The 27,242-nt window shown below is 44.4% G+C and overlaps 3 protein-coding genes across 10 annotated transcripts in view; 2 read left to right on the forward strand and 1 right to left on the reverse strand.

Annotated features, from left to right (window-relative positions):
- On the reverse strand, positions 1-8,976 carry cdk8 (cyclin dependent kinase 8). Of its 4 annotated transcripts, none has more exons than XM_027008074.3 (13): positions 8,853-8,976; positions 5,149-5,224; positions 4,228-4,338; positions 3,995-4,135; positions 2,961-3,018; positions 2,633-2,764; positions 2,409-2,552; positions 2,136-2,205; positions 1,960-2,032; positions 1,755-1,852; positions 1,526-1,604; positions 1,278-1,436; positions 1-1,104 (listed from the first exon to the last, which is right to left on the reverse strand). In XM_027008074.3, exons 2-13 carry the CDS (start codon positions 5,170-5,172, stop codon positions 979-981), a joined length of 1,215 nt encoding a protein of 404 aa, XP_026863875.1. In that variant the 5' UTR covers positions 5,173-5,224; positions 8,853-8,976; the 3' UTR covers positions 1-978. The 4 variants fall into 4 exon arrangements, with proteins under 4 accessions (XP_026863875.1, XP_026863874.1, XP_081573895.1 ...); XM_027008073.3 differs by lacking the exon at positions 8,853-8,976 and adding an exon at positions 8,285-8,689; XM_081717769.1 differs by lacking the exon at positions 8,853-8,976 and adding an exon at positions 8,549-8,688.
- Positions 8,977-9,229: 253 nt separating this feature from the next.
- rnf6 (ring finger protein (C3H2C3 type) 6) lies at positions 9,230-15,794 on the forward strand. The gene is made up of 4 exons (XM_027008108.3): positions 9,230-9,320; positions 10,540-10,695; positions 11,161-11,280; positions 11,795-15,794. Exons 2-4 carry the CDS (start codon positions 10,554-10,556, stop codon positions 13,555-13,557), a joined length of 2,025 nt encoding a protein of 674 aa, XP_026863909.2. The 5' UTR covers positions 9,230-9,320; positions 10,540-10,553; the 3' UTR covers positions 13,558-15,794.
- Positions 15,795-15,980: 186 nt separating this feature from the next.
- Positions 15,981-27,242, forward strand: part of atp8a2 (ATPase phospholipid transporting 8A2) — a 37,771-nt gene continuing 26,509 nt past the window's right edge. Inside the window, exons 1-6 of one of the 5 annotated variants that reach the window (XM_027008063.3) lie at positions 15,981-16,192; positions 18,521-18,622; positions 22,994-23,138; positions 25,718-25,817; positions 26,693-26,791; positions 27,080-27,125. In XM_027008063.3, coding sequence (XP_026863864.1) covers positions 16,150-16,192; positions 18,521-18,622; positions 22,994-23,138; positions 25,718-25,817; positions 26,693-26,791; positions 27,080-27,125 — 535 coding nt within the window. In that variant the 5' untranslated portion in view covers positions 15,981-16,149. Of the gene's footprint in view, positions 16,193-18,520; positions 18,623-20,929; positions 21,127-22,454; positions 22,477-22,993; positions 23,139-25,717; positions 25,818-26,692; positions 26,792-27,079; positions 27,126-27,242 lie in introns of those variants that run through there. The other 4 variants (XM_027008061.3, XM_027008062.3, XM_081717808.1 and 1 more) reach the window with 4 other exon arrangements.

The following is a 27,242-nucleotide window of genomic DNA, read 5'->3' on the forward strand; positions in this document are numbered from 1 at the left end:
TTTCATTTTAAACATTTCCAACTTTATTGTCAGGATACTTGCTTCATGTAAAATCTCTCATTACAATACAGTACAATGCATGTTCAATCTGCTCTCCACGCAACTGGTTGTCATGAAGTTCTAAGGCTTGCCCACTGCACATAACTGCTGCTGGCACAGCAAAAACGGAAGCTGTTTACCTCTCCTAACGTGAAAACAAAGCCAAAACATTAAATTATAAACTACTAAACTCAAGTTTCTGTCTGCCGTCTGCACCCCTCCTCCCCAGGTGCCGCTACCACTGTTCTCCAGCAGGGGGCACTAAACGTACTCATTATTTCTCCATTCTGTAACTCCAGCACAGGCCTCAGCAATGACCTTTGTATGCGCTTATAAATGTGTTTTTGTGTAAGGTGTAAGGGCAGACAGAGAGACAGACAGACAGACTGAAGGACAGACATTACGCTCCACTGGCAGTCATTTAGCAGCTTTAGTTGTGGAGGAGCCATCAGATTCAAAGCAGGTGGGACTGGTGCAAGGGAGCTCTGCTGATGCTAACACGAGGGGGGGGGGGTATCCACCCTCAGGCCAAACCAGTACCACATGATGAGATCGCTTGTTTTGTTTTTTGCCATTTAGCTTCATCACTTTTTTTTTTTTCAATTTTTTTATCTTCTTTTTTGAGGAAGGTCATATACTTTGGAACGATGACCCATGGCACAAACATGTATTTATCCACCTCCAATTGTTTTCAGTTTGCATTTCTTCCTCCGGTTTCCTTTTTGTCGGCTGAGGACAATGTTCCAATGTCACTCCGTCGGCACGGCGATGGGATGTGTCTTTAGGTTAGTTTGTGTTTAGTTACTGTGGTGGTGTCTCTATGGTAACGCTACACGTCAAGCGCCCGTGGGGTAGAGATGGCTGGAGTTGGGTCCCGTGGCCACATCCACCCCCCCCAGTACATTCTCACTATTGGGCGCCAGGAGGACGTGGGCAGGCTCAGTAGCGGTGGGTCTGGTGGGAGTACTGTGGAGGTTGCTGGGAGGTAGAGGAGTAGCCCATGCTGCTCTGGGGCAGTGATGTGCTTGGTCCTGGGTTCTGGTAGGCAGCATGTGGATTTGAACGCTGCAAGAATGACAAAGATCAGTCAGCAGCGAAGCAGCTAATACTACGCTATTCCTTTTTAATCTATTGGAGATGTGCTTTCATTTTTTTTTTTCATAGTCCTTTACTGGCAGTATGATCTATAATTCTTTTAAAACATTTATATACAAACAGACCATAGATTGGCATGTTACCTGGTAGTCTGAGGTCATGATCAGGCCACTTGAGGTAGTGGTGGGTGGAACCACTCTCACTTTCTTCTGAGGGGGGCCTTGTGCATGGCTGTTGTCGGGGTTACCCGTGTGCCCTGCCCCATTGGTGTGGTTGTTCCCCTGTTGCTGCTGCTGGTTCTTCTGCAGTTACAAATATATAATCATCCATGGAAAAAAAAACAAAAAACAAAAAAACAAACAAGAATGCACACGCATTCACACTTTCTTACTTTATCTGCCTTGTCCTCAGGCTCCTCCTCAGTCAGGAATTCTCGCTTGGGATAAGGGATTTGACAACCAGCAAAGACACTAAGAGGCAAACAACAGACTCAATTACATCCTAACAGATAAGTGAGGCCCTTCTGAAGCCTACTGTCCTATGTGAGGGAGTGAGCATGCTCAGTTCTCACTTCCTGAGTCCAGCCAGCAAATGAACCCAGAATGCAGTGCTTTACTCACTCAGAGGTGGGAAGAGGCTCCTCTAGGAAGTATGGGTCCTGCATGGCCTGTTCAGACGTGATCCTGCGGATCGGGTCCATAGTAAGCAGTTTTTGCAGCTGAGAGAGAGAGAGAGGGAGAGAGCGACAGATGCATTGCAGAACCAGGCCATCTTTCAATGCTTTTTATTCTCTCTGCTCTTTGAATGACATTCATGTAAACTCACCAAGTGGAATGCTTTACTGTCAGGTTTGACTTTATGCTTTTCCATGTATTTTATAAGGCTGCAGTTAGTGTATCTACAATGAGAGGAGGAGGCATTGTTGAAAGGAGACAGAGGACAAGCAGTCACGTACACAGTGGACAGCAAGCATCACGTGGACTCTGAAAACGCAAGCTCACGTGTTCCTTCTGAAGTCTTTCATCAGAGTGGAGTGTTCTGGCATCTTCTTAATGTCTTCCCAGTCTTTGTCTAGGAGGAAATTATATGAAGCCTTGAAGACTAAATGAATCCCTTCAATGACACAGCTGCAAGTGCATATCGAAAGAGATTAGGCAGTAAGCTCTTTTTAGAAGCTTATTATAACGAGAGGTTAATATTGCGTCTTTGAAGTGCATCCCTTCATTACACTTCATGAATATGAGCACTCATCGTAAGCTGGCAAGGTGCTGTACCTGCAGGGAAGCCCATAACATTGAAAATGCGATCCAGCTGATCATGGTGGTACGGGTTACTGGTCTTTATGTCCTCCTGCCGACAGTGGAATATGGGCTCCGATGTCAAGAGCTCAGCAAAAATGCAGCCGATCGCCCAGATATCTGCCCGAAATCAATGCAGATGTCAACCCAAAAAGGCACTCACACACACCCATACACTCACACTCACCCACACACCTTACCGATGGCTTTGGTGTAATGTCTGGCTCCCAACAGTAGCTCAGGCGCCCTGTACCAGAAAGTGACCACCACAGGGTCCAGGTCTGCTAAAGGCTTCAGTGGTGAATTAAAGAGGCGTGCAAAGCCCATGTCCGCTTCACACACACACACACACACACACACACACACACACACACACACACACACACACACACACACACACACACACACACGCCAGTGTCATTATGAAACCAAAAAAAAAAAGATGTGTAAATATCTCTTATAAAAAGATTATCCCTTATATATTAATGTGTAATTGGGGAACAAATGAAAGAAAGTGTCATGTCATACCAATTTTTACACGCCCCCTCTCTGGTCCCTCCCCCATTACTAATATATTTGCAGGTTTCTGGACAGGGCAGACAAAAAAAAAAAAAAGTAGGATAAGTTACACATAAAACGTACATTAATACACATTACGTGCCACTGGATTTGGGGGAAAATGTACACCACCTATGCCCTCTGGTGGATAAAATTTAGTTTTACAGTCCAAAGAAAATTCCCTTTATGCTTCTTCAGTCCAACAATAAACTGTATGAAGAGTTACTGGGAGGAGTCATAGAAGTTATTTTCCTAGCATTATGGACACAATCTTTCAAGCTTTAAGGCTACTTTTATTTCAGTTTATTTGATTATTCTCATTCTATCCACATAGTAGCCAAAAACGATTTAGTATTGCAGGACAGAAACGTGTGATTACAGAACCTGCTGTACCTTCTGAAACCTCTAAGGATAATCAGGGACATTAATCAAGTTTAGAGAGACATAAAAGCTTTGTAACCATCCCTACCGAGCTACTTAACTACTTATGAGAATGAGGTTACTCAAACGCACTCATCTCTCTCTACAGGGTAAGCCAAGTTCTCTTAACCAAGCTTAAAACTGAATGAAGGCAAAACAATCAGTGTTTTCTGGTATGAACAGTAACCTGTGTTAGCTGTGTGTATGTGTGTGTAGACCTGAAAATAAAACAATTTAAGAGGTGCACATGAGTTTCAAGGGATGAAATCACTATGCTCTGACTGCACTAGTCCTCAGTGTCACTGTTCCAGTTAAGAGGGCAATAGGCAGTACAGGGAATATTTTTCTGGCATGAAGCACCAGTATTTCTCCATGAGAAACTTGACTAACATTCACTCCACCACTGACGGGTTTCCAGTAATTAATCTTCAGTTCTACCAAAACATTTCCAAACAAGCGCAGAGAACTTGGAAAGCTACACTATTTAGGGGAGATAACTGAAAATTCATATTCTGTTTTTAAACACACAAATGCACACGAATGTGCATGTGCACGTGCAAACAAACACACACAGACGGTCTCACCAGGTCTCTGTGCAGGACCCAGTTAGCGTGCAGATAGTGGATGCCGTCCAGGATCTGGTAGAGGAGAGACTTTACCATCCCTCGTGGCAACTGCAAAGGCTTCTTATTGGCCTTGGAGGCTCTGTGGAACTTAATGATGTGCTGCAGAGAGACACACAACAAGGTTGAGCTGGAAGATATGAAATGTGTATAAACAAGAGTGTGTGAAATGTAGGTCTGTGTCTGCAGGTTACCCAGAGGTCATGCTCTGCGTAATCAAAGAGAAGCCACACTTTGCGGTCTGCATGTGACAGGAAAACTTTCTGCAGTGAGATCACATTGGGGTGCTTCAGCTCTCGAAGCAACTGGAGAGAAAATCCACACATGCATAAGCACACGCACAGTTTCATTCTAGACCTCCAGGTTATAGATCTTTGTGTGTGTGCGCGCATGTGTGCGCGCGCGTGTGTGTGTGTGATTATATATATAACATTTATATAACATTTATATAAGTTATTTTGTAAACCAACCCCCACCATCATCTAAAAAAAAGTAGAGAAAAATAGAAGTTTAATTTATTAATGTTCCTTTACATATGTATATAATAAAAATGGTACATATTATGGACTAAATTTTAAATTTGCATACATGAAAATACTGTAGACACTGAAAATCACAAAATACTAGAGAAAATTAGAGCATTTATGTAATGTACATGAAAACTACTTTGCTGCATAATGACACTGAACTCTGATGGTTTACTATACCTCTTGTTCAAGATCTAAAATGCTGTCTCTTTGAAGACTTTAGGCCTGTTCCCCAGCCCCAGATTAACTGTAACTCTACACTAAAAGAAATTTATAATGGTAATTCAACATTGCCACTGCAAATAGGTTCAAGACCAGATTTAATCCATGTCTGGAGAACCGCCCCCCTGTATCCTAAAAAGATCATGTACACCAGGAGTGCCTAAATCCAGTCCTGGAGATCTACCATCTTGCAGAGTTTAGTTCCAGCCCTAATCTTGCACACCTGGATCGAATATTAAAGATGCTGCCAAAGGCCTTGATGAACTAGATCTGCTGTGCTACATTAGGATTGGAACTAAACTCTGCATGGTGACATCAACAATAGTGGATGCGGGCACCCCTGATCCATACAGAAACCCAACTTACAGCTATTTCCCTGCACGCCGACATGGAGATGCCTGTACCCTCGATTTGTTTCAGAGCGTAGTCTTTATCATCCTTCCTGTGAATGGAGACAGGGTCCACTGTTATGTCGCACTGCACTACAAGTTCCAAAGTCCCCTTGAAAACACAATCATGATGAGTTTCTCCTAAAGGCAGATGCCATATGTGATGCAGAGCAAAGCCGATCTGACAGCTTCTTCAGGGGAATGTACAGGTGAAACTCAATAGTGTTAAATAAACAAGAATCAACAGAAATGGCAGGGAGACACTTCTTTTCAAATGCATTGGAGACATTTGCAAGCTGTACCCCTTTACTTGAGCAGGGACTTCACTCTCAGTCTCATTAAACTGCACGCTGTCAGCCCTGCTGACATAAATATAATAAATATATTATATATTTAACATATTTAACACATCCATAGACTGATGTCCGTTTAGAGTTTTTTTTGTTTAAAGGACAATTTTGTCTGTGTGTGAACCCTTTACAAAAGGATTCTCTTCCTCTGAGCATTTTTCTCTCTTCTGTTTTCTTTACATTTTCAGAGTCAAAACTGAATAAACTACCAAGTGCTGCTGTTTTCATGCAGGACTACAAGACTAATTAAGAAATGGTCTATGGCTAGGGTACGGGGCTTGGGAATCAAACATCCAGTACTTTCGCCTCATATGTCTTAAATTTCTAAACCTTCCAGACAAATGTTCCAAGGCAGTGGATGGCGCTCAAACCCGGCAAGGAGGTGAGCCTCTGAGGGCCCACAGGGCAGTAAAACTGGTGCCTACTGTGGCCTTATCCAAATGCAGGAGAACAACTTATCTGTAAACCAGTCACAAACAGCCTGCTCCAGTGGTGGACCAAAAAAAAAACCCATCTTTAAACACTTAAAATGGCTTAACGAGACTCTGGCCGCCAGGCTGTCTGGACTGTAATCACCCAGGTTTGGACAGCCCAGTGCGTCACACAGCCGCCAGCCTGAGTACCAAATCTCCTCATGTGATGGGTACACAGTTAGGCATAATAAGTTCTCCATCCAGTGAGGACAGCAAGACTCTACTGTTGCCACAAAGATGGGTACCCAATTACAGCCCATGAATGTGTCTGAGAAAATACTCCCAACTGTTTTCTGCATGAGTCAGTATACTCAGTATATATATCAATTCAAACAGGAGAGTCAAATTAAAAGCAGTGTTAGAACAGCATTTTCTCATCTTAAGCAGTATGGCTTGTGACCCTATTATGTAGTCAGTGCTATTTCCAGCTAAGCCTAAGAAGAAATAAACTACAAGAACATAATTTAAAAAAAGACATTTGACCACGTCTTAACTGCTCATTTACTGTAATAATTCTTTGTACACTCTTATGACTGCAGGACAGTATAACTGACACACTATAAATCATAAGCAGACACACAATACAATTATGTATTTTAAAACGAAGCACAGCACATGACCAGCCTGAGCATGGGTTTCCAGTCAGTATGAATTAGGTGTCATCTCTTTTTTCTGTTTTGCTGTTCCAGATCACCTTTCCCCCCCCAGATTCTTCATAATACATTAACAGTAGAAAGGACATGGTCTTTCTTTTTGTCTGCTTTACAACAGACACATTCAGCCATGAGATGGTTCTGACCTTGTGTGTTCACTTTATGGTAACTTCACTGATACCGAACAGCAATAAATAATAATCGATTAGGCAAACAACAAAATTTTGCTTTAGTTAATCTGTTCTTATTAAACAGAAAAAAAAGTTTAGAGCTACACCTTTAAAACCAGCCCACAACCGTTAAATCTTTTATATCACTAGGCGTCATCTTTGTTGTCATAATCTCTTTTTTACAAGTTCATGGAATGTAACAAACACATTTCTTCAAGAAAACACTTCTGTTATTTCACTTAACAGGATTTAACTTTTCATTTTCTATTTTAATCACACCCATTTGTTCAGTTTGGGTCTGTGCGCAAGCTGGAGCGAGATAAGCAGGGCTTTCACCATCTTTTCTTTCACTGTCATTTTAGTTATACAAGACAACATTATCATACCCTCTCAAGTGTTTTTTGTGCCATATTCTCTGTCTACGTAGTAAAACAATAACAAACATGGTAAATATTTTTGTATCAGGGATTGAGCTGCTATTGCAACTTAATTAGTGCCTCTTTCTTACTTATACAGTCCTGATCAATTAAGTCTCCCATCTGATATAACCTACTTTCTATGGCAGTCCAAACACTACCCTGTCGTGTATTTCCACTATAAACCACAGAATACCTTTTTTTCCATTTATGTGTACATGGTTTACATAGGTCTATCCTTAGTGAGAGTAACAATAGTATAACTATTGATAATTATAATATTTAATCATAGTATAAATTAACAACCTACAAATGCATGATGTATATGCTTGCTTGTTTTATCTGTAGTGACGGTGCAGGATACGATTACTAATACAACTCCCAAGCAGCCCAACCGCCCGTAAAGGCTATATAACTAGTATCAGCACTACGAATCTCCAATAATGGATCCGGCTGTCTGCATGCGGGGTCGGTTTCCATTGAGACAATTAGGCATATCACGGTGAGATGTTAAATGCAAGAGTATTGAGTCAGTGTTTCGAAATCTTAAAAGTAAAAGGCAAAGCATTTACCTGTGGGAGTGCTTGTAGCTAGTTTCGCTAAACCTGTTCTGACGACGACAACAACACGTGAACCGTTACAACATCTATTACCCTCAGAAATACAAGAAAAAGCACTCAGTCGTTTTGTTGTAAGAAGTTGGTCGAATGCGTGCTTTAGCTCGCTTTGTGTTTCTCAAGGATGCAAACACATACGGCAGGCGCTGCACCTGTCCAAGTGCCCAAGGTGGACGAGGGCTTGCCGAACGGGTGGAGCGCAACATCCCCCGGTCTGCACTGCTGACGTCGATACACAACTGACAAAATACTGATTTCAGTGAAACGGAAAATTGCGCATTGGAAACCTTCATTTGACGCAGAGCTGTGCGTCAAGAAACCAACCGGAATCGATTAGTAAAATCTGTAAAGATGTAGTAGAATATTTAAAATTTTAGATAAATCACACGGGCACGAAGGCCTCAGCTTGCTAGCTAACAAGTCGCGAAACTCACCCATCTTTTCTCTTCGCCTTGTACACATGACCGTATGTCCCTCGCCCAACTTTGCATCCTTCGTACTCAAACAGGTCCTCTACGCGTTCTCTCTCTCCGGTTAGTTTAACTTTGAAATCATAGTCCATTTTCACCGCTGTTATTATCTGGTGTGTCTTTCCCCTTTAAAGCGCCGCTAGGGAGGCAACTTACTTGGAGCCCCGGTTAGACAATTAGTTGCCTTCCCTCGCGTCGCTTTGTATTCAGCTTAAATTCCACATTTACCTTTAACAATTTGTATGTTGGAAATAATATATTTCCTTCTGCGCAAATGACACGGTGTTATTCTTTGACTAATCCAATTTCCTTTATATTTTTCTGCAACTGCGCTTCTCAACCGGTATCTCACTCGGGAGAGCTGTACGTCTACGTACGGCAGTGTCGCAAAACGTCGTTAAACCTTCTGATATGAAAAGCACTGCAAGGATGGGGCTTTGTGGTGTACCACGTGGATTTTAGCTGTTAATAAAGCAAGTATTTAGAAGCAAAAAAAAGCTGTTTACGAACTTTAACAAAATCTTTCACATACCTTCGTATAGTTAGTGTAGCTTCTGTAGCTCTAAAGTTACGTTACGTATCATGTCAAAGGATCTTTACTGTCGCCAAAAATGAGTGGTCTTTGTCTGCCTTTGAACATACACATAACTACGACTGGTTCAATCGCAAGCATGTAAGCTAAAGAAAGAAAATGTGCAGAAAAGTAATAAAGATGTATCTTGACTACAAATCAAATTATATGATTTTTAATATAGGGCCATGTATGTAAAAAAGTTATTCCAAACCAAACTAAAACTGGCACTCATAATTTTACATGTAAATTCTGTGTGCATCAGTTCGGAATGATGCAACGAGAGCGCATTAGGAAGAGGAACGTGTTTTTCGTCAAATGTAGTTGATCGGACATTTGTTTGTGTAGCTCCGTTGGTCCCATCTTAGCTACATTGTAATCAGAGCGAAGAGGAAAGAGGACTCGTCCATATTATAGCTGCTGTTTCAGGTACCAAAATACCCGTTTTTGGCTTTGTCATCCCGGCTCGTTCTCACTATAAATAACGTTAATCTTATTAATATATTTGGTTGTGTTATCTTCTGATGTCTATTTTTCATATATTGGCTAAACAATTGTCAAAACATTTTTCATTAGCCAGCGGTTAGCTTGTCAGCTAACTATCTATCGACACCAACAAATGCGTTGCGCATACGAAATGACAGCTCATTCCCTCGCATTCCCTCCCTGTACTTGACCAGTGATAGTATAGCGACATTTTATTGCTAGGTTTAAATTTGTATTTTAATAGCGTTTTAAGAGGAAGACAGCCCCTCTTCATTGTGTCTCAGATACAATGCTAGCTTACATGGTGCCCGACTTTTCTTTGTCGTGTCCCTCCTCCGAGCAGTGCTGTGTGGACAGCCGGTGTGTCTGTGATCGCTGGCGGGTCGGTGATTGGTAGCTGGGCTGACACCGTCAGTTTGGTGTTGCTTCGCATTCTTCGCCGTGGCCTACTGTATGGTAGATTATGCATGGACAACAATGTTATTTAAACAGGGTGCAATCGAAAATAGTTTTGTTTTCGTTCCTCTGTCGCAGATAACGAGACTGGGTCTGTGTCAGTGCTAATCAAGCTATTAAAATCCTGCTTATTTTATCGAGAGGCCATATGGAATTCCATGTTTTCTTGTACGTTTTGACAACCTCTTTCCAGTGATGATTACATAAAGACACCACCGATAATTGGCGTCTCAACGAATTTTACACTCTTGGGGTAACAAGGTGTTGAAAGTGCATCATCACCGGGGTTCTAGCTTTTTCCTGGCCTACACGGTTGCCGCGTAGCGCTCCTAGCACTTGCCGTAGCATAACATATCATTTTTATATTTTTTCTTTGTTATATATATGGTTTGTTTTTTCCCCTTAAATATTCTCAACGGGTGTAAACACTTTTCTTTTGTATTTGGTTATTAAGAGCAAATAATTGAATGTATTTTGTTTTACATTTTTAAAATTGAATGAATAGTGCTTTTTTCTGTGATTAATTCAATTGTAATTTAGTAGCCCTTGGACTAATAGTATGAGCTCAAAACTGCCTCTTCTGCACTCTAAAAAGGCACTGCTGTACATAAACATTTCAGTTCCATTCATGGGCACGTAAATGTGCCTAGCCTGCAGTGGTAACATTGTGTCCTTCTGTCTGTGGGACAACCATTTCCATGAACAGCGGTTTCCAAGGTGATGGACCCTCCCGGCGGGCGAGATGAGCGTCGCCGTCAGGCAGAGCGTCTTCGGCGGGAGGAGGCATACTATCACTTCATCAATGAACTGAGTGAGGAGGAGTATCGGCTAATGAGGGACAGCAACCTTTTGGGCACACCTGGTAATTTCTTTCACACAGATGCGTGAGGCCACATTCTTCTGCAAAAGAACCTGCTTGAGCACCCATCATGATATGTAGGCTGCATTCCAAATGGCTCCCTGTTTGAGAAGCAAAGCACTAAGTAGGGCATAAAAATCATTATTACAGGCCATATGTAGTACACTACATAGGGAGTAAGGGGACATTCAGAATCATGTTTAAATCAAGTAAATATAGGAATGCTGTTCTGCAGGTCCTGATTCAGCAATGATTGTAAATGTTGACTTCAATTACATTACTTTAGTAAGCTACAGGACTGAGGTTGCTCAGTAGCATGCATCTGTAAGCAACAAATTGACATTTACTCACAAACCTTTAAGCATCCTCAGCTGGCTTGTTTGTGTCTCAGCTCAACTCTTGCACCCAGTAAGATGATGCTACATCGGTTAACTACGTTGTGCTGGCTTGCCTTTTCCCTGAGTGTAGGTGAAGTCACAGCTGAGGAGTTACGGCAGCGTCTGGACGGAGCAAAGGAACGTGTGTCTTCCCAGCCCCGCCCTGAACCACGCCCACAGAACAGTGAGGCAGGACAGGAGGGCAGCAGTGGTGAGTTAAGAGTGCTCAGAAAGGGATGCGCCAGGCTTTTTGAGGCCAGTCCTTTTGGACAGTTGTCCAAAGGAAAAAAGCTATTATAGATCTGTAAAGCATCCTTGAATATGAGAAAGGTGCTATATAAATGTAAATAATAATAATAATAATAATAATAATAATAATAATAATAGTTTTGGAAATTTGATGTCTGGAGCCAAAGGGACAAGATTCATGAAAGTTTCTTAATCACTGTGGTCTGATTTGTTTTATTTCACAACAAAACGTTTCTTGGAAAAGTTCCTCTGGATATTGATTTGATTACTTAAACAAATAGATGCTCATTAGCAGGCTAGATTTCATGCTAATAATTGTTTGTTTAAATCTGGTTAAGTCTAACATTTGGCTTCGCTCCAGTGAAAACATGGCAGATATGTCCTCCAGTGATGGACAGTGCAGGCTTCACTTCTGTTTCAGGCAGGGTGCTCTTTATGGAGGGTGATGAAAGCATTGTCTTCACATTTTTTTGCAGGTGCAGCTGAGCCGAGCGCGGAGAACACTAACGGAGATTCGCTGCTGGAGTGGCTGAACACGTTCAGGCGCACGGGCAATGCTACCCGCAGTGGACAGAGCGGCAACCAGACATGGCGTGCCGTCAGCCGCACCAACCCCAACAGTGGCGAGTTCCGATTCAGTCTAGAGATCAACATCAACCATGAGCAGCCTGAGCCGGGCGAGCACAGCGACGTGGTTGACTCCACCGAACCTCCGGTGCCTGCTCCTTCAAGGTCTTCTGCGGCCATGCGTACACCTCCGAGGCCTGCCCCATACTCCATCCAGCACGCTGGCCCTTATTCCTCAGTCCGGCCTGCCCTGGGGAGGAGGGCTCAGGCCCGGCGCACACGCAGCAGCACTACTCCTCCCATAACTCCGCCTTTGATCTCACAGGCACCATATACAGCACTTAGGAGGAACCTTGCTCTCCCTCAACTGGCTCCTCCCCCTCTGCAGGCCCCACCCACTTCTCAAAACCAAGGGCAGGACGGTGGTAATGTGCTTGGTCAAACACAGGCCCCACCCCCCTCAGTCAGTAATGGGGAGGGGCAGGATGCTAGCGAAGGCCTGGACTGTCCAGACTCTGTGTCTCAGCCTGCCGTTCAGGGGGCGGCAGCTGGCCGTGAGACGCACACAAGTAGGACTCGTTCACGCGGCCGTGTGCGCCGGGTGGCAGGAACCGGAGGTTTATCTAGGTCCTCAAGACGTAGCCGGTCCCCTCTGGACAGAAATCCCACCCCCAGCGTTAGCCCAACCCTTAGCACCAGTGTACCAGTGCCAGAGTCCACTGGGAGCACAGCAGCTGCCACAGAGTCTGGTGTAGAAACGGTGGCTCCAGCACACCCTGCCCTAGAGGTGGGTGTGGAGGAGGGCGAGACACCTACGTCAGGAGGGGGGGGAGGAGTGCGGCGCCATCCCACCATCATGCTGGACCTACAGGTGCGGCGCATTCGCCCGGGAGAGAACCGTGACCGGGACAGCATTGCTAGCCGCACCCGCTCCCGTGCCCGGGCAGCCGAGAACACCGTCACGTTTGAGAGTGACAGCGGCGGCTTCCGCCGCACCATCTCCCGCTCGGAGCGGGCCGGTATCCGCACCTACGTCAGCACCATCCGCATCCCGCTGCGCCGCATCTCTGAAACAGGCCTGGGCGAGCCAAGCTCCACCGCCCTGCGCTCCATCCTCCGCCAGATCATGACTGGCTTCGGAGAGCTCAGCTCCCTCATGGAGACGGAGGCCGACTCCGAAGCGTCTGCGCCCAGCCAGCCTGCCGGGCCCAGAGCTCAGGTGGGCGAAGGAGGGGCCGGCCACGCAGGGGCGGAGTCTAGACGAGAGAGCACTGTGTCGGGGGAAGCGGGCCAGGTGCGGGCTGGCGCCAACGGCCTCGACAGCCGGCCCGGGGGCCGAGACACCAACAACCTGGTGGAGAATGGAACGCTGCCCATCCTGCGCCTGGCCCACTTCTTCCTGCTGAACGATGAGGAGGACGACGAGCACCCGCGCGGCCTCACCAAAGAGCAGATCGACAATCTGGCCACGCGCACCTATGGCCAGGCGAGCCTAGAGGGCGAGCAGGGGCGTGCCTGCAGCGTCTGCATCAACGAGTATGCCCAGGGCAACAAGCTACGAAGCTTGCCCTGCACCCATGAGTTCCACATCCACTGCATCGACCGCTGGCTCTCCGAGAACAATACCTGCCCTATCTGTAGGCAGCCCATCCTTTCGAGCCACCAGGACTGACGGCGGGCTGTTCCCGTCCGACAGACCGACCGACTGACTGACTTACCCCATCTCCGGTGGCACCTGTACATAGCGCTTCAATCAATGTTTTCATTCATTGAGACCCACTGTATTCAGCTGAAGGTAGAACCAAAAAAAAGAGAGAAACAAACACAGATAATTAACAAAGCTTTATTTTTTTAGACTTCGTTTGTTTTCAGCATTTTTTTCCCCGCCTTCTGTCTGCATAGTCTCCTCTCTGTGACCTCATGCTCTTGGGTAACATTAACAGACGTTAACTGTGACGAATCAGTGTTAGCAACAGCTAATCAATCTTGCATTCATTTTGATTTCACAAAATGCATTTTACAGATTGACCTCAAAACTCTGAGGATATGTAAATATATGACTGCCTGTGATTTTGGGGTTTGACACTGAAACACAGTGTAGAAAGATACTTATGCTCTATAAATTTGTGTTTTAACAGCGTTAGTTTTAAGCGCTTGCGGCCGAAGCCTTTATTTTAAAGCTCGTGCAGCAGAATCTTCCATTTTGAAGCTCTTAATATTTGATGACGCTCTTTTAGAAGTGCGTTTTCAAAGTGTGATAGTTAACTTGATGATGGATCTCTGCTCTAATTGGTTGAGTTTTTAGCCATTACAATCTTTGTGAATTTGTGGTTTTAAAAATTATGAACTGAAAAAGTAATCAGCCACTTAACAAACACTACTTGCATATAATGAAGAAATGGGCTTATGCTGGTCTGAGTATACTTTCCAGTTTGAATGTGATACACATTTCTGGTGCAAAAAAGTAGTTCACAGCCAATCCGCTTATTTTATATTGTATGGTCTGACCCATTGAGTGCATGACACATTTTTTATTTTTATTTATTTTTATTTCCCCTGCGTATGTAAGATACACCCCAGAACACAGGTTGCAATATTTTAATGATGAAAGATAATCAGTTTGTCATTTCTTATTCCTGAAGCACTTATAAGGAGGAACCCTGTAGGGTAATGGTGTTTTAGCCTATCACAGGACAAACCTCTAAAAAGGTTGTGCAGTGACATTTAAGAGGAGTGGAAGGGTATTGGTAGATTTGCTAGTGAAGATGTTTAATTGTTAGGAGCCTTGTGTTCTCTCTTTTTTTCTGGTTAATTTATATGCATATGCACACTGGTCCACACATCAGGCGGTTTAAATTCTTTCCCCAGCCCTTTTCTAAAGGCACTTTAGAGGTCTTTAATGTGCAGTTTTTCCAGTCTTATACCTTTTTGTCTTCCAGGCCCTTTTTCTCCGTGTGACATTAGGTTCAACATTTAGGTTTTTGGGTTGGCTTTTTTTGTTTTGTTTTGTTTTTTTGTTTTTTTATTTATTTATTTCTTCCAAACAGTGGGAGTACATTGACATAATGATTCACAATGAGAACAGGTACAACACAGTTTTGACAGTCTGTTTTCGTTGCCGGGACAGGTAGCTCGGCAGAGATAGGCAAAGCTGTGAGCTGAGCATTGGTCTTAAAATCTGTGACGACTGCTCTTTATCAAAATCTTTGATGTTGTAGTTGGGATCCAGAATGAACGTTTCTTCTCCAAAAATTGCTTGAAAGGCATTTCCTTTTCAAAGGCAGGATGATGGTGGTTGAGTGGTCAGTGAGGGTTCCATTTTCTTATCTGGGAAGAACCTGCTCTGCACTTGAGCAAGGTCCATTCCTTACACTGATGCTGACTTACTGAGAGCAAGCCAGTGGCAAAACCTTAATGGAGGAGCTCATTTCTGTCTAAAGAAATGAATCGGTACTTTTTTTGCTTTTTCACCTTCAAGCATAAGCTTCAGTTAGACAAAGAAGGAAACCACAACAAAAGACCATGACCTGTTTCTTTAATGTTTTGTTTCCTAATGCAAGGGAAAAGTCCCTATATTTTGCCTCTGTGTGTGTGAGCGTGTGTGTGTGATGCATGTGTACACGTATGTATTGGTATGAGAGTGTGACAAAAGGGTCTTTAAAAGGTTATTCATCTGATTGTCAGAAAGTGTGATGGGCCTTTGGCAATTAAGTCCAGAATGAATTATTTAGTTCCTATTTAATGAGAAGAAATTACATCAATGAAATATGACTATGTATTATGTTCTAATGTGATGCTAAAACAGTTAAGAATATGTATTCTGTTACTATGTAATAAAATGAGCAAATTGGTTTTCTTTTCTGCTCCTTAACAATGAAATTAAATTTAAGGTTCGTTATGCCTGTATAACTGTGGTGTAGTTATTCTTGTCTGTGGTTTGAACTATACACACACACACACTCTCTCTCTCTAGCTATAGTAGTTCATTGTTCAGTTCGCATAGGCGGAGCTGAAGTGACAGAGCGGCAGAGTGCACGGGATTTACAAAAGGCTTTACACAAGCGCTGCGTCGGATCAGGGGCATGGCAGGAGCGCGTGCCCGCGTCTGTGCGCGCCGCTGTGATGACCCGACGTCGATTCTGCTCCGTGTACTAAGGGTCGCTGCTGCTCCGTGCCTGGCCCGCAGTCGCCCACTGTGTTCCTGAGCCACGAGTATGCTATCTGTGCGCCCTCGTGGCCGGGACCCCGTACACATGCGTGAAGGATGTATTTTAACAGGCGATCGAAGAAGATACACGGCGAGGGAGGTAAGCGACATATTAGGAATCAGAACGCATCCGCTGAGTTGGGGAAAATTTTATACGATAACCTTCAAATGCATTTTGAAACACTGTGTACCAAGTGTCGGACGTCTTGCTGTCGCAGTTAGAATGTAAATTCGCAGTTTGCACGAGGCATGCACTGATGAAAGGGTTCTTGATGAAGATGAGTTCTTGACTCGGATGCGGCACGGAAGCGGCCCTGTCCTCACGAAAACAAACGGCCTATTGATCAGCGTCGGGAATGGCGAGAATAGCGAAACGATGTTATGCTCCAAATGCGCAACGTGCAATGTTAGATTTCTCGAGCGAGTAAGATGCAGTGATTGGCATAAGGTTAATACGATGTAAAGAGATGGGTTGCTAGAGTGACTTCTTGCCGCCGTTACGGTCGTCGTTATGTGCTAATGACCGTGCTCAAGTGCCCCATTTATCCAGAGTAAATAAAATAAATAATAAATATACCAGCTGGATTGTAAATTTCGCTCATGAGGGCACCCTGAGGCACCCTGGTCATAATTTTGTCTACGCGTCACGCGACCCTGTAACGCGCTGCCTACTTGCCCTGGGTTACCGAAGGGTTACTTCACACATTCGGGTTACGCGCAGCCAGCGTTTGCAACAATGTCCCTCTCAGCCACAGTTCAGACAGGTTTGAAATAGCACAGTGAATGGACGAATAAGAATGATGGAGGTTCTTGCATGTTTTATTCGAGCCTTTTGAAAGAGTAAAAAATGCGCCACTAGAATAACCACGATGTCGCAACTGTGGGTTACTACCGGAGCGCACGGGCCACAGCATGCGTAAATCCCCCGTATCATTCCATTGACTTCGGCGTGATACAGTGTTAGTATTTTTGGCTGTCGTTTAAGAAGATACAGCGGAGCAACGTGTAGTGATTTGCTGTCGTGAGTTAAGATTAAGATTAAAACCATGATTAGCACACGTCGTGGTTTTAGAAGACACTACATTTTGGCAACGCAGTCGCGGTTAATGGAGCGCGTCTGTTTCAACCGTGTTGGCGGAATCCAAGGAAAGACTTCTTTTATATCGGCTGAACCTAGGATTTACCCAGAGTAAACATGCTTTAGGTCGATATGTACCGATGATGGCAAGATCTTTGGACTGAATGGCACACATGCATTGTGGGTCTCTGTGCGATTGTGTCGAGGGCTCCACCAGGAACGGAGAAGGGACATGCCAGTAAAAGGATTCTCTTATCCGCGCAAGTGTGTAGGCAACAGCTAATATAAACATTTCCTCTGTCCTGTTCACGCAACCTTTATGAATATTACTTGTATTTAATTTTTTATCCAACAGTTTGAATTTTGCATATTTCTTTTATAACGCCGTGAACTGGTTGGTAGTGCTGTCGAAGTCTTATGGAAAGTAATGAACAAAGCTGCTTGGAATGCTGCACTATATTCTCTTATTCTCATAATAAATTGCGCAGAGGAGAGCTCTTAATTAATCTACTCCAACTGTCGTGCCCCCACAGATGAGGGACGGCAGGCTCTTCTTTTTCGGAGCTAATTCGCGATGGAAAACGCGTGTGCTTTAGGGAAAGAAAGAGAGCGAGTTGATTAAGACGTTTCTAGTACGATGAAACTGATGCGTTGCCATAGCTGTATCCTTATGTTTGTCACTACCTAATAAATTAGGCCGGAATCGGACCATCTCTCTGCGTTTACGTGATAAGGCCACACGGGGGCAGCCTTTACTACATATAGTAAAATGCAGTCCTCGTTCGCTGCCTTCACAACGTAAAGTGAAGAAAATAGGAGGTCAAGCCGTCACAAAAAACGTGAAGCACTAGACACAATTATATTGATGATAAATATCATGTATATAGCCATTTATTAATCAGAATATTATATGCAGGCCTATTATAAATGTCATTTAAAACATATTATTTACCATTTTTATGCCAAATTGGGTTCAACTTGCCAGTGCACACAAACATTATTCACCAGAGGCTTCATTGGATAAGATTTCTGCCTCTTCCTAGTTCTCGTACTTGCACAGTAACCTCGCTTCTGAATGTTATTTCTACTGTCTTACAGTAATTAACTACACACCCATCAAGTTAAAGACTTGCAAAAGTTTAATCTTAGAAGCAGTCTAGGGCTGTGCGCCTAATCACTGGAGGTATCAGAGGAGGGCTGGCCCAAACTGCTGTGCCGCTGTTACGCATCCATTTAGTCCTCTTCTCGGAACATGTAAGGTGGCGGTCGCTCGCCAGCTCTTGGCGGCTCTGCCTCCAGCAGCTCCACTGACCTGCTGTCTTGTGTGTTCTCTCCTACGGGATCCTCCAGAGCAGTTAGTGTTGGCACCTCTTAGCCAGGACAGAGCCTGCCAGCAGGACCAGCACAGGAGCTCCAACATGTGCTCCCACCTGGCTGACAGATTTGAGAAAAGTGAGTCCCCACCCAACCACCAACCCACCTCCCCCTTAACCCATGCAGGCTGTTGCTCAAGACTCACTGCTACCCCCCCCCCACCCCACCCCCGATACACTCCACTCCCCATCCCTTGCTGTGCTCTCTGCTCAGAGCCTCAGGTGCATGAAGCTGCTTCTTTACTAATTTGGTGTGCAGCGTCCTGGTGCTTACGCTACCACACTGCATGGACAGGCTGTGGTTCGCAGAAGTGCAGGGGCTCGCACTGCACATGCTCGCACGGCATCTGTTCACTCTGCTTGCGTTTCCCTGGGAGGGTGTGAAGAATGCAGGTGGGGGACTGCTGAGATGCATGTGTCCACTGCAAAATAGTTTTTGGATTCAATTCTTTTTTAAGTCTGTGTTGCTGCATATTAGAAACTAAAGGGGCTAGCTAAGCAGCAGGTCGCATGCCGGTAGCGGGTGCATGGTAGCCCTCGTGGCTGGTTTGCAGTGCCACGTCTGCGAGATTAGCCTGGGCCAGGATTAGAGGTGAGTACTTGCCGAGGTGACAGGCCGAGGATTACCCACGTCCGTAAGAGGCTTTTATTTCTGGCACATCATGGGGGTGACCTGACCCACGGCGCAGCGTGCGTCCATCGGTCTCTGCCGAGTGACGGAGACATGTAAGGGGGCGACAGCATGACGTGGTGAGAGCAGGCCCAGACCAGGAGGCGGGAAGTAGGTAACCAGTCCAGAAACTTCCAGCGGGAGTTTCCAGCCAGGGGAGCAGGACAGATCATCAGGACGTGAGTTGCACTCATGCCCTGCCCTCTGGAGACCTGTCCGGGTGAGCGGACGCTACAGCGTCTGGACTTGGCAATGGAACCGCACGGTGCTGTTGTGTGGCAATGCTGGATCTGCCCTTCTCGACTAGCCGTTTTTCTTCTCTGCTGTGTTAGTGAAGCTTTAAATCCAACACCAGCATTGCCGTCTGGTGTCTGTGAGCACGACTATAAACACAAAGCCTATGCACAGTGCAACACAGCTGGTCAAACATGGTCAAGTGATACTGCCCGTTAAACAGTTTCAGTGCAGCTCAAGGAGAACTCAAGCACTGTTAGCCATGCTCTGCCTGAATAAATAACAGGGCAGCTCAATTCATTATTAAACGGCTGTCCGGCTTTTCGGAAGTGATAGTTAAATCTGAGAGGGGGGTCATGATGGGGTGTGGTTGGCAACTGCGCAGGTCGAGTGGAGGGGTTTTTATGCATGTGTCTCCTGTAGTCAGGCTCTCTCGGGAATTGATGTTTGGTTTCTGGTTTCCTAAGGTGCTATGTGGTGGTTACCACAGTTTAATGGTCCAGAGAATGCTTAAATTGACAGCTGACATTTTTCCATGTGTTTACGTATATCATTATTATTGTTAGATTAACCAGGTAAATTGTACTTTGAGGGTTCTGTTTATAGAAATTTTAGCTCAACAGCCACTGTGCTGTCCTTAAAGAATAAAATGTATTTTTACAGCAATTAACAGTTGCTCCTGTACAAAACGACTTACATTAACATATTAGCTTTGATATCAGGAAAATAAATGGATATGTTCTAGTATTGCGGACAGGTAGGTGCGTTTGTTTCATTTCAGATGCAAAGCATGCTGGGACTCTTGGCCACACCCTTATACATTGTCTAGTGAATAGGATGTTCCCACAGGTAAACTTGACACAGTAAACATGAGATATGTGATCAGCAAGCCCCATTATCTAATTACTGTCAACCCCTTAATTCTAATTCTTACGTTGTCCTTTTTCTTAGACAAGTGTGATCATTTGAACAGAAATGGCTCAATCGTTGATTCTCTGTGTAAGCTCTATGTTTTGTCGAGTAATAGTGCCAGTAAGGGGTAGCTGCATGGGTTATCTCAAAGGCTGTGGGCAGAATTAGGGGATTGTGGAATTGAAAGAAACTATGCTAATTATAAGCATTCTGTAAAGCCACAGACCGATAAATAAAATAAAATAAATAAACAAATAGGCATCAGTGTTTTATGGCCACTTTAGACTCTAGGTGCACCTGAGAATAAACATAATGCACTGCATACCAGCCAGCCATGTTAATTACTCTAACCATGTAATTATAGACCCTGTCATATTTGTGTCTGCATAGCTGGAATGCTATTGGTAATCGGTAGCGGCAGGCCACTCTATACCCCATGGGCTGATCTGTGATAAGTTGCTGAGCCCACACCTCGACGTCGTCAGGCACTCATTGCACTGCTGCACCTCGTTATCGGCACTTCGATTTGTCTCCGTGCAAATTAGAGTCGCTCGTGGGAGCCATGCCTATTGATCACCTGGACGTGGGGAGAGAGAAAAAGAGCAGGAAATGAGGAATGACCTGGATCATCTCACAAGCAGAGGCACGAAAGGTCACTCCATATCGCGCCCCTGTAAATCAGACAGTCGCAGTCTGCCCTCCAACCATCTCGCGGTCCGAGGGAATTACCTGCCACAGGTAAACAGACTGGGCATGCTCTCCCACAGGTAACTGCTCTGTTACTTTATGTATTACTAGGCAGGGCAAGATGACTGTTGTCATTTATTACTAAAGCTGTACGCTTGTCGTCCGGAATCACGGCCTTTGTGACCTTAAGAAAAAAAGCAATTCCAAAGTACTGTGTCATTGACCTTCACTGCTCCACAGAACACGGTGATGGTTTTGTCAAGATCAGAGGTTTGGAACGGACACTGCGGTTACACTCGCCATCTGATAACTGATTGCAATCTAGATAACTAATTTAGTTCTGCATGAATTTTTATGGCTGTTGGGTGCCGCCGATGGACAGCGAAACCCACAGTGTTGACTCCTGCAAAGTGCATTTCAGCGCAGTAGACAACAGAGACAGTTCAACATTGGGGATTTTGCTGTGTGCATGACATGTAGCTTTAGAATTTGAGCGGTGGGAGTCATGGCGGTATTAGTTGGCACGCATGTGTGCGTGTGCGCGTGAGTGCATCCATACGCGCACGTGTGTGCCGGTTGGTGTGTGCATTTTGGAATGACTTTCTGTGTAACTGACTGCGCAGGTTTCAGCTAACAGGCATATGCGGTTGCATGCATGAATAATGCCTGAGATACGACCTGTTTTCAAAATCAGCTGGGTTTGTTTTTCAGGGACCATCAGTCATAATTGTTTATGTGAACTAGCAGTACATCTAACATTCCTTTCTATCATCTGGACCTATGGTGAAGTTGTGAAAATTGTAAGTGGGTCAACCGGCATGGCGTTCTGCTGTTCTGTTTCTTTGTATCATTTAGAGTCTATAAATAGCCAGCTGCAAATTGCAGAGTGGCATGTCTCTCTGATTAACATTTTAACGTGTAGATATTCAGCGAACGTTTGTAATCAGCGGCCCCACACTGAGCTTTGCTTATGCTGACTGTGAATTTCTTAGAACCTATATTTCCCACATGTCAAAGAAATATATAATTATTAGTCGTATATTTTGAATATACTTCTTATATTTCGAAATATACTTATAATATCAAATTCTACAAAGTGATCTCTTCACGTGAGACTAGCAAAAGGCGCCTGTCTCTTTAAGCGCGAAGCCCTTTTACTCTGTGCGGAGAACGGTGTAGTTAAGACTGAACGAGAGGAAAGGGTTCATGTCAGGCGTGAAAACGCGCCGGGAGGAACCGTAAGAAAAGGCATCGTTAGACTGCCAAAGCCGAACCGATGACACGAAGGCGGCAGGCTTTGGGTTACAGTCGTAAACACGAGTCGGATACTCGTCTGTTAAGGGAGGCTCGGGGGGGGGGGGGGGGGGGTAAACAGGACTAACCAGGAGAGGACATCCATCATCAACGCCTGTGTTCGTCGTGCCAGCTGGGTAAACTAGCAGACTTGTCCTTGTTCGTCTATTATTTATCGCTCGCGGAAACTGTGCGTTTGGCCCGTCGGTTTACGCTTGCAAGAGCAAGAACGGCCGAAGGTGGAAGCGTCGGTTTGTAGCTTCGATAGCCTTTTGTATACCTACCTAAGCGCTTCGCTCTTGGAGTACAGGTGCTTCCCGGACGTGTGCAGTTCCACGAACCTTCTAAATAAACAAGCGCCGACGGTTTTTCCGCAAAGGTCGCGATGAAGCCACGCGATGTTAGTTGCGCCATTGTGCACTCATCAGCACGCTCTGTAGAGGGGGGTCCCGTGGGCGTCGCGCGACTGGTGTATCGGTGACGGAGCTTGCCCCGCAGCCGATTGAAAAGCGGGTTGGGGAGGGGAGTATCGAGCGACGGCTTGCATCAGCATATAGTAGAGTTTTGGCCACCCAACCGAACTGCAAAGCGCCTGCATGTCCCGCTGACACTCACCCTAGCCTCGCCTCTCTCCCCATCCATCGAGCGCTACAGGACCCGCTTGTTCGTCCGCTGGCTACCGCAAGGCAGATGATGAGATGTCCGGGACTACATCGCAGGCGGATCTCATAGATGCCTCAGCGCGGACGGTGTGGCTCAATCGGCCTCAAAATACCAAGTTTTGTGATAATCATGTCAGGTAAGCCTCTAGGGGAAGTATATTATTTATAAAAGTATATTATTTGTACTAGATAATGAGTGTTTGAGACATTTCAGTTTTCTCTCCCTGTAATGCTTTTTGTTTCCACGCACCCAGAGGTTTTGGTGTAATTGCAAACAAAATTAATTATTAACGGATTATTTTTTCGTTTTTTAAATATCCTTCGTTTTACGCGCATGCTGTTTTTGCCATTTATCTATGTTTGTTGTTTCTTTTTTATTTATTTATTTTTGTGTGTGTATAATTTTAATAGCGTTGTGATAGAATTCGCCTAAAACCTATTCTAGCATATGAGGCAGGAAGAGGCGAAGTAGGTGACTGTAATCTAACGGCATTAAATTTTTGTTTGTAATCGCGATTTAGATCACGCGGACGGTTCATGAAACGGCTGGTACGGTGGCTTTCTCCTTCTTCTGGTTATTCCAGCCTTTGACGCTTTTTCTCCAGTGCAGAGATCATGCCCAAAGACACCTTCTAGATAGCGGAACAGACTGTTCAGATCATGTTATTGGTTATGGCCTACGGGACTTGATTACAGATATCTAGGTAGCCTAAACATTTTCGGAATTAACTGAGATTCGCTGTTTTTGTTTCCACACGTCTTTTATCTTTATTTTGCTTGTTCGAAGGTCTCCCTGATCACAGATAGTAACACGCCGTTAATGTGTAGGCTGCATATTAAGTATAGTAGCTCCAGGGTTATGCTAGACCTGTTAAATATTATTAATGCTTGACATTCAAGTTACGAGTCGTATGTTAATAAAATATGATTGCGTTATGTTAGTAAGGGATATAATCAGTTACGCAAATAAGCGAATTTCATCCATGAGAGTTATTCTCTATTCACTGATGCACTAAATGGCTTGTAAGAACTGTAAGGTGTTCTGCTAATGTCTTGGACTACTGAGTACAAGGCAAAGCTTTATAACGCAACTGAGTTCACTAATGTGATTGGAATAAGGTTACAAGCTGGCCACATTTTAACATTTGATAGCTCATAGATGGTGAAAAATGCTAGCTTTTATGAGTGGCCTGTTCACAAGAACATTTATCTCAAAATACATTAACACACACACACACACACACACACACACACAAAACATTGACCTGGCAGTTTAGCCTCTAGATTGGATTTTGCTCTGAAAGGCTCTATTTTGGTTCTTGAAACAAGATTAGGGCGGGGTTGGGAACGCCTTCTATGGCCGTTGATTGGCTAGTTCTGTGCACATACACGCTGTGTATGGCCCGGATTCCCAGTCTTCTGCTGTCATCAGATGTGGCCTGCTTATCTGTCCTCACCAGCTGAGTGGAAATCGATGCCTAGAAGATTAAAGGCTTGTTTATTCAAACCAGAGTCCGCCTCCTTTATTTTCCTCCTCCCCTTCTCTAATGTTTTATTCATAGCCCGGTTTATGTTTCTCATTGCATTAGGTTGGCCCGTTCGGCTGTCAATCACGGTGTTACCAAAGCAACATGCAATACATCCAGCAAAAGGCAACATTCCATATCAATAATGAGGATTATGCCAGACTGAGAGCTTGTAATAACCCCTAATCAATACAATAGAACAGTGGTGCATGCACGTGTGTGTGTGTGTGTGTGTGTGAAATTGCAGAGGATCATGTGTAATGCACAGTCTGATATCAAAACCAGCCTGGTGTATTTCCATGTCAGCTCGTGTGCAGGTATCTGATGTCATTGTTGTTTCAGTTGCTGCCCGTGTCAGGGTTTGAACTTGCCATGTGTGTGTGTCAGCAGCACGAGTGATATTGCGTCCTGTTTACAGAGAGGAGAAATGGACACGCCTGCATCCTTAATGCATGCAAACACTCCTGCACAGGGCTGAACCCATGTGTATTGGCACACTGAAACCGCGATGCTCTCAGACCTCTGATAGCCACTATTCCCTCTCTTTGTGAGCTCAGCCTCTCACTCTCCATTTGTAGATAGGTTGAAAGGCAGCCCTGAGAGGAAGACCAACCTTGAGACCATAGGGCTTTATTTAGCAACCCTAGCAGCTATTTACAACTCTAAAACATTTACTGTAGCTTTTAGCTATTTAAGGTCCACTCAGCGATGGTCAGTGGACTCCAGTGACTGACAGATGCTGCCAAGGACAGTGTTCGTATTTTTCTACTCCTGCTCTAACTTGGGAGCTGTGGACAGAGTGATGATGTCAGGGTTTTGTGTGGGCTGACACTCCCGAACCACAAGCAGAGGATTTTTTTTTTTGTAAGAGCAAGCCAAAGTGGGATTGATCCTAAACTGAGCTCACAGTGACACACCAGCGACTATATTTAGAGCTGCTCTGCTTTGAAGTTGCCTAGAATAAGGACGGTTGTAATGACTTTTTTATTTTTGGAGTTGCCAATAAGTGAGAGAGTGCTTTATAGTTTATTGACTTATGTTTCAGTGTCAAAGCAGTATCACCATTTGCCAATGATATCATACAACTAAATGCATTTTTTTTGGTTTTTTTTTTTTTAAGTATGATTGGGATCAATGGGGCAATGTGGTGTGTCTGTATTGTGGTTGATGTGGTTCTCATCCTTTCTCAGCACAACAAAGTACGGCATCTTCACCTTCCTGCCCCGCTTTCTGTACGAGCAGATCCGGCGAGCCGCCAACGCCTTCTTTCTGTTTATTGCCCTAATGCAGGTACACCCCCCCCAACACACACACACACACACACACAAGTACACACACACATACACACAATTACACACACACAAATATGCACACGCATACACACAATTACACACACACAAATACGCACACGCATACACACAATTACACACACACAAATACGTACACGCATACACACAATTACACACACACAAATACGCACACGCAAACACACAATTACACACACACACACACACACACAACAGCACACAAATAAAAACACACACAAAAACACCTTTTCTCCTAAAGGACATGACCCTAAATTGCATTACATTTATTACATTTAGAGGTTAATATGTTAATAAAATTTCTACATAGCCACACTTCATCTGTTACATGTATTACATATGTAAAGATTAGATTATGCCAAAAGTAGAAAAATACACTTTACCCTCACCTACATCAAGGGTCCCAGTCATTGTTCATTTGACCTAATGTTACGTAAACTTCAACATATTAGCCAGTTTCAGGTGTCTGACATCCATTCAGAATCACTTAAAGACTAGCCCCAAAACTTTCTTCTGAAACAGTTCCTCCTTTTTTCCTCCATGTGAGGAGTAATCCATCACCGACCTCTAGGCTGAACAAGGCCATATCACTCCCACCTCTTTCAGCGGTCACAGATGAAAGGCTCCATTCTCATGCTCTTTTATGGCTAAGAAGTAACCTGTAAGGCCTGAGATGCATTAACCCGAATGCACTTCAGTTAGACGAAAGCTATAGTTCACTGACATCTTTTCATCAACCCTTTTTGATTGTTATATATGAGTGGCTTTTTAAAGGGCATTTAAACAGAAAGATGCGTAGGCACAAATTGCAATTTAAGCCTTGCATGTCCGTGTGTGCAGCAAATCCCTGACGTCTCACCCACGGGACGTTACACCACTCTGGTGCCGCTCATCTTCATCCTGACCGTGGCCGGGATCAAGGAGATCATTGAGGACTATGTGAGTAAGATCGCCCTCTGGTGGAGCACTGCTGTAGCGGCATTCTATCTGGACCTCAAGCACCGCTATTATAACACCTCTAACACACCTGAATAATCAGATAAATAACAAACCCTTCATGAAGATCCAGGAGAGCAGGATCGTGAAACACTGTTCTTAGACCATGTGTCACTGATAGGACAGTGTGTAAGGGCATGCATGGGAAGATGTAAAGTTTCCTTGTGTGAGTGAACTGAAGCTGCTGGTGTTTCGGATGACTTAAAATAACTAATAATCTATTACCCTCAGAAAAGGCACAAGGCAGACAACACAGTGAACAAAAAGAAGACAACAGGTTAAGTACCATTCCTTTGCGTGTGTGTGCGCGCGTGCGTGTGTGTGTTTGTCTGTGTGATATTATTTTATGGGAGCAGTGTGCCGTGTTTTTCTGATGCGGTTCTGTTCTTCTCCA

The sequence above is a fragment of the Electrophorus electricus genome, chromosome 1 (genome assembly GCF_041902795.1).
Source record: "Electrophorus electricus isolate QZ-2024a chromosome 1, ASM4190279v1, whole genome shotgun sequence".
NCBI lineage: Eukaryota > Metazoa > Chordata > Actinopteri > Gymnotiformes > Gymnotidae > Electrophorus > Electrophorus electricus.

What these genes read in the sequence shown, in the direction of transcription:
- cdk8 (XM_027008073.3), bottom strand. Translation starts at nt 8,412, where the DNA reads ATGGACTATGATTTCAAAGTTAAACTAACCGGAGAGAGAGAACGCGTA. An exon ending in CGGCGTGCAGGGAAATAGCT is followed by an intron (nt 4,339 to 5,148) that starts GTAAGTTGGGTT and finishes TTTTCTCTCCAG; the next exon opens with TTGCTTCGAGAGCTGAAGCA. An exon ending in TCATGACCTCAGACTACCAG is followed by an intron (nt 1,105 to 1,277) that starts GTAACATGCCAA and finishes TCATTCTTGCAG; the next exon opens with CGTTCAAATCCACATGCTGC.
- rnf6 (XM_027008108.3), top strand. Translation starts at nt 10,554, where the DNA reads ATGGACCCTCCCGGCGGGCGAGATGAGCGTCGCCGTCAGGCAGAGCGT. An exon ending in CAACCTTTTGGGCACACCTG is followed by an intron (nt 10,696 to 11,160) that starts GTAATTTCTTTC and finishes CCCTGAGTGTAG; the next exon opens with GTGAAGTCACAGCTGAGGAG. An exon ending in AGGACAGGAGGGCAGCAGTG is followed by an intron (nt 11,281 to 11,794) that starts GTGAGTTAAGAG and finishes ATTTTTTTGCAG; the next exon opens with GTGCAGCTGAGCCGAGCGCG.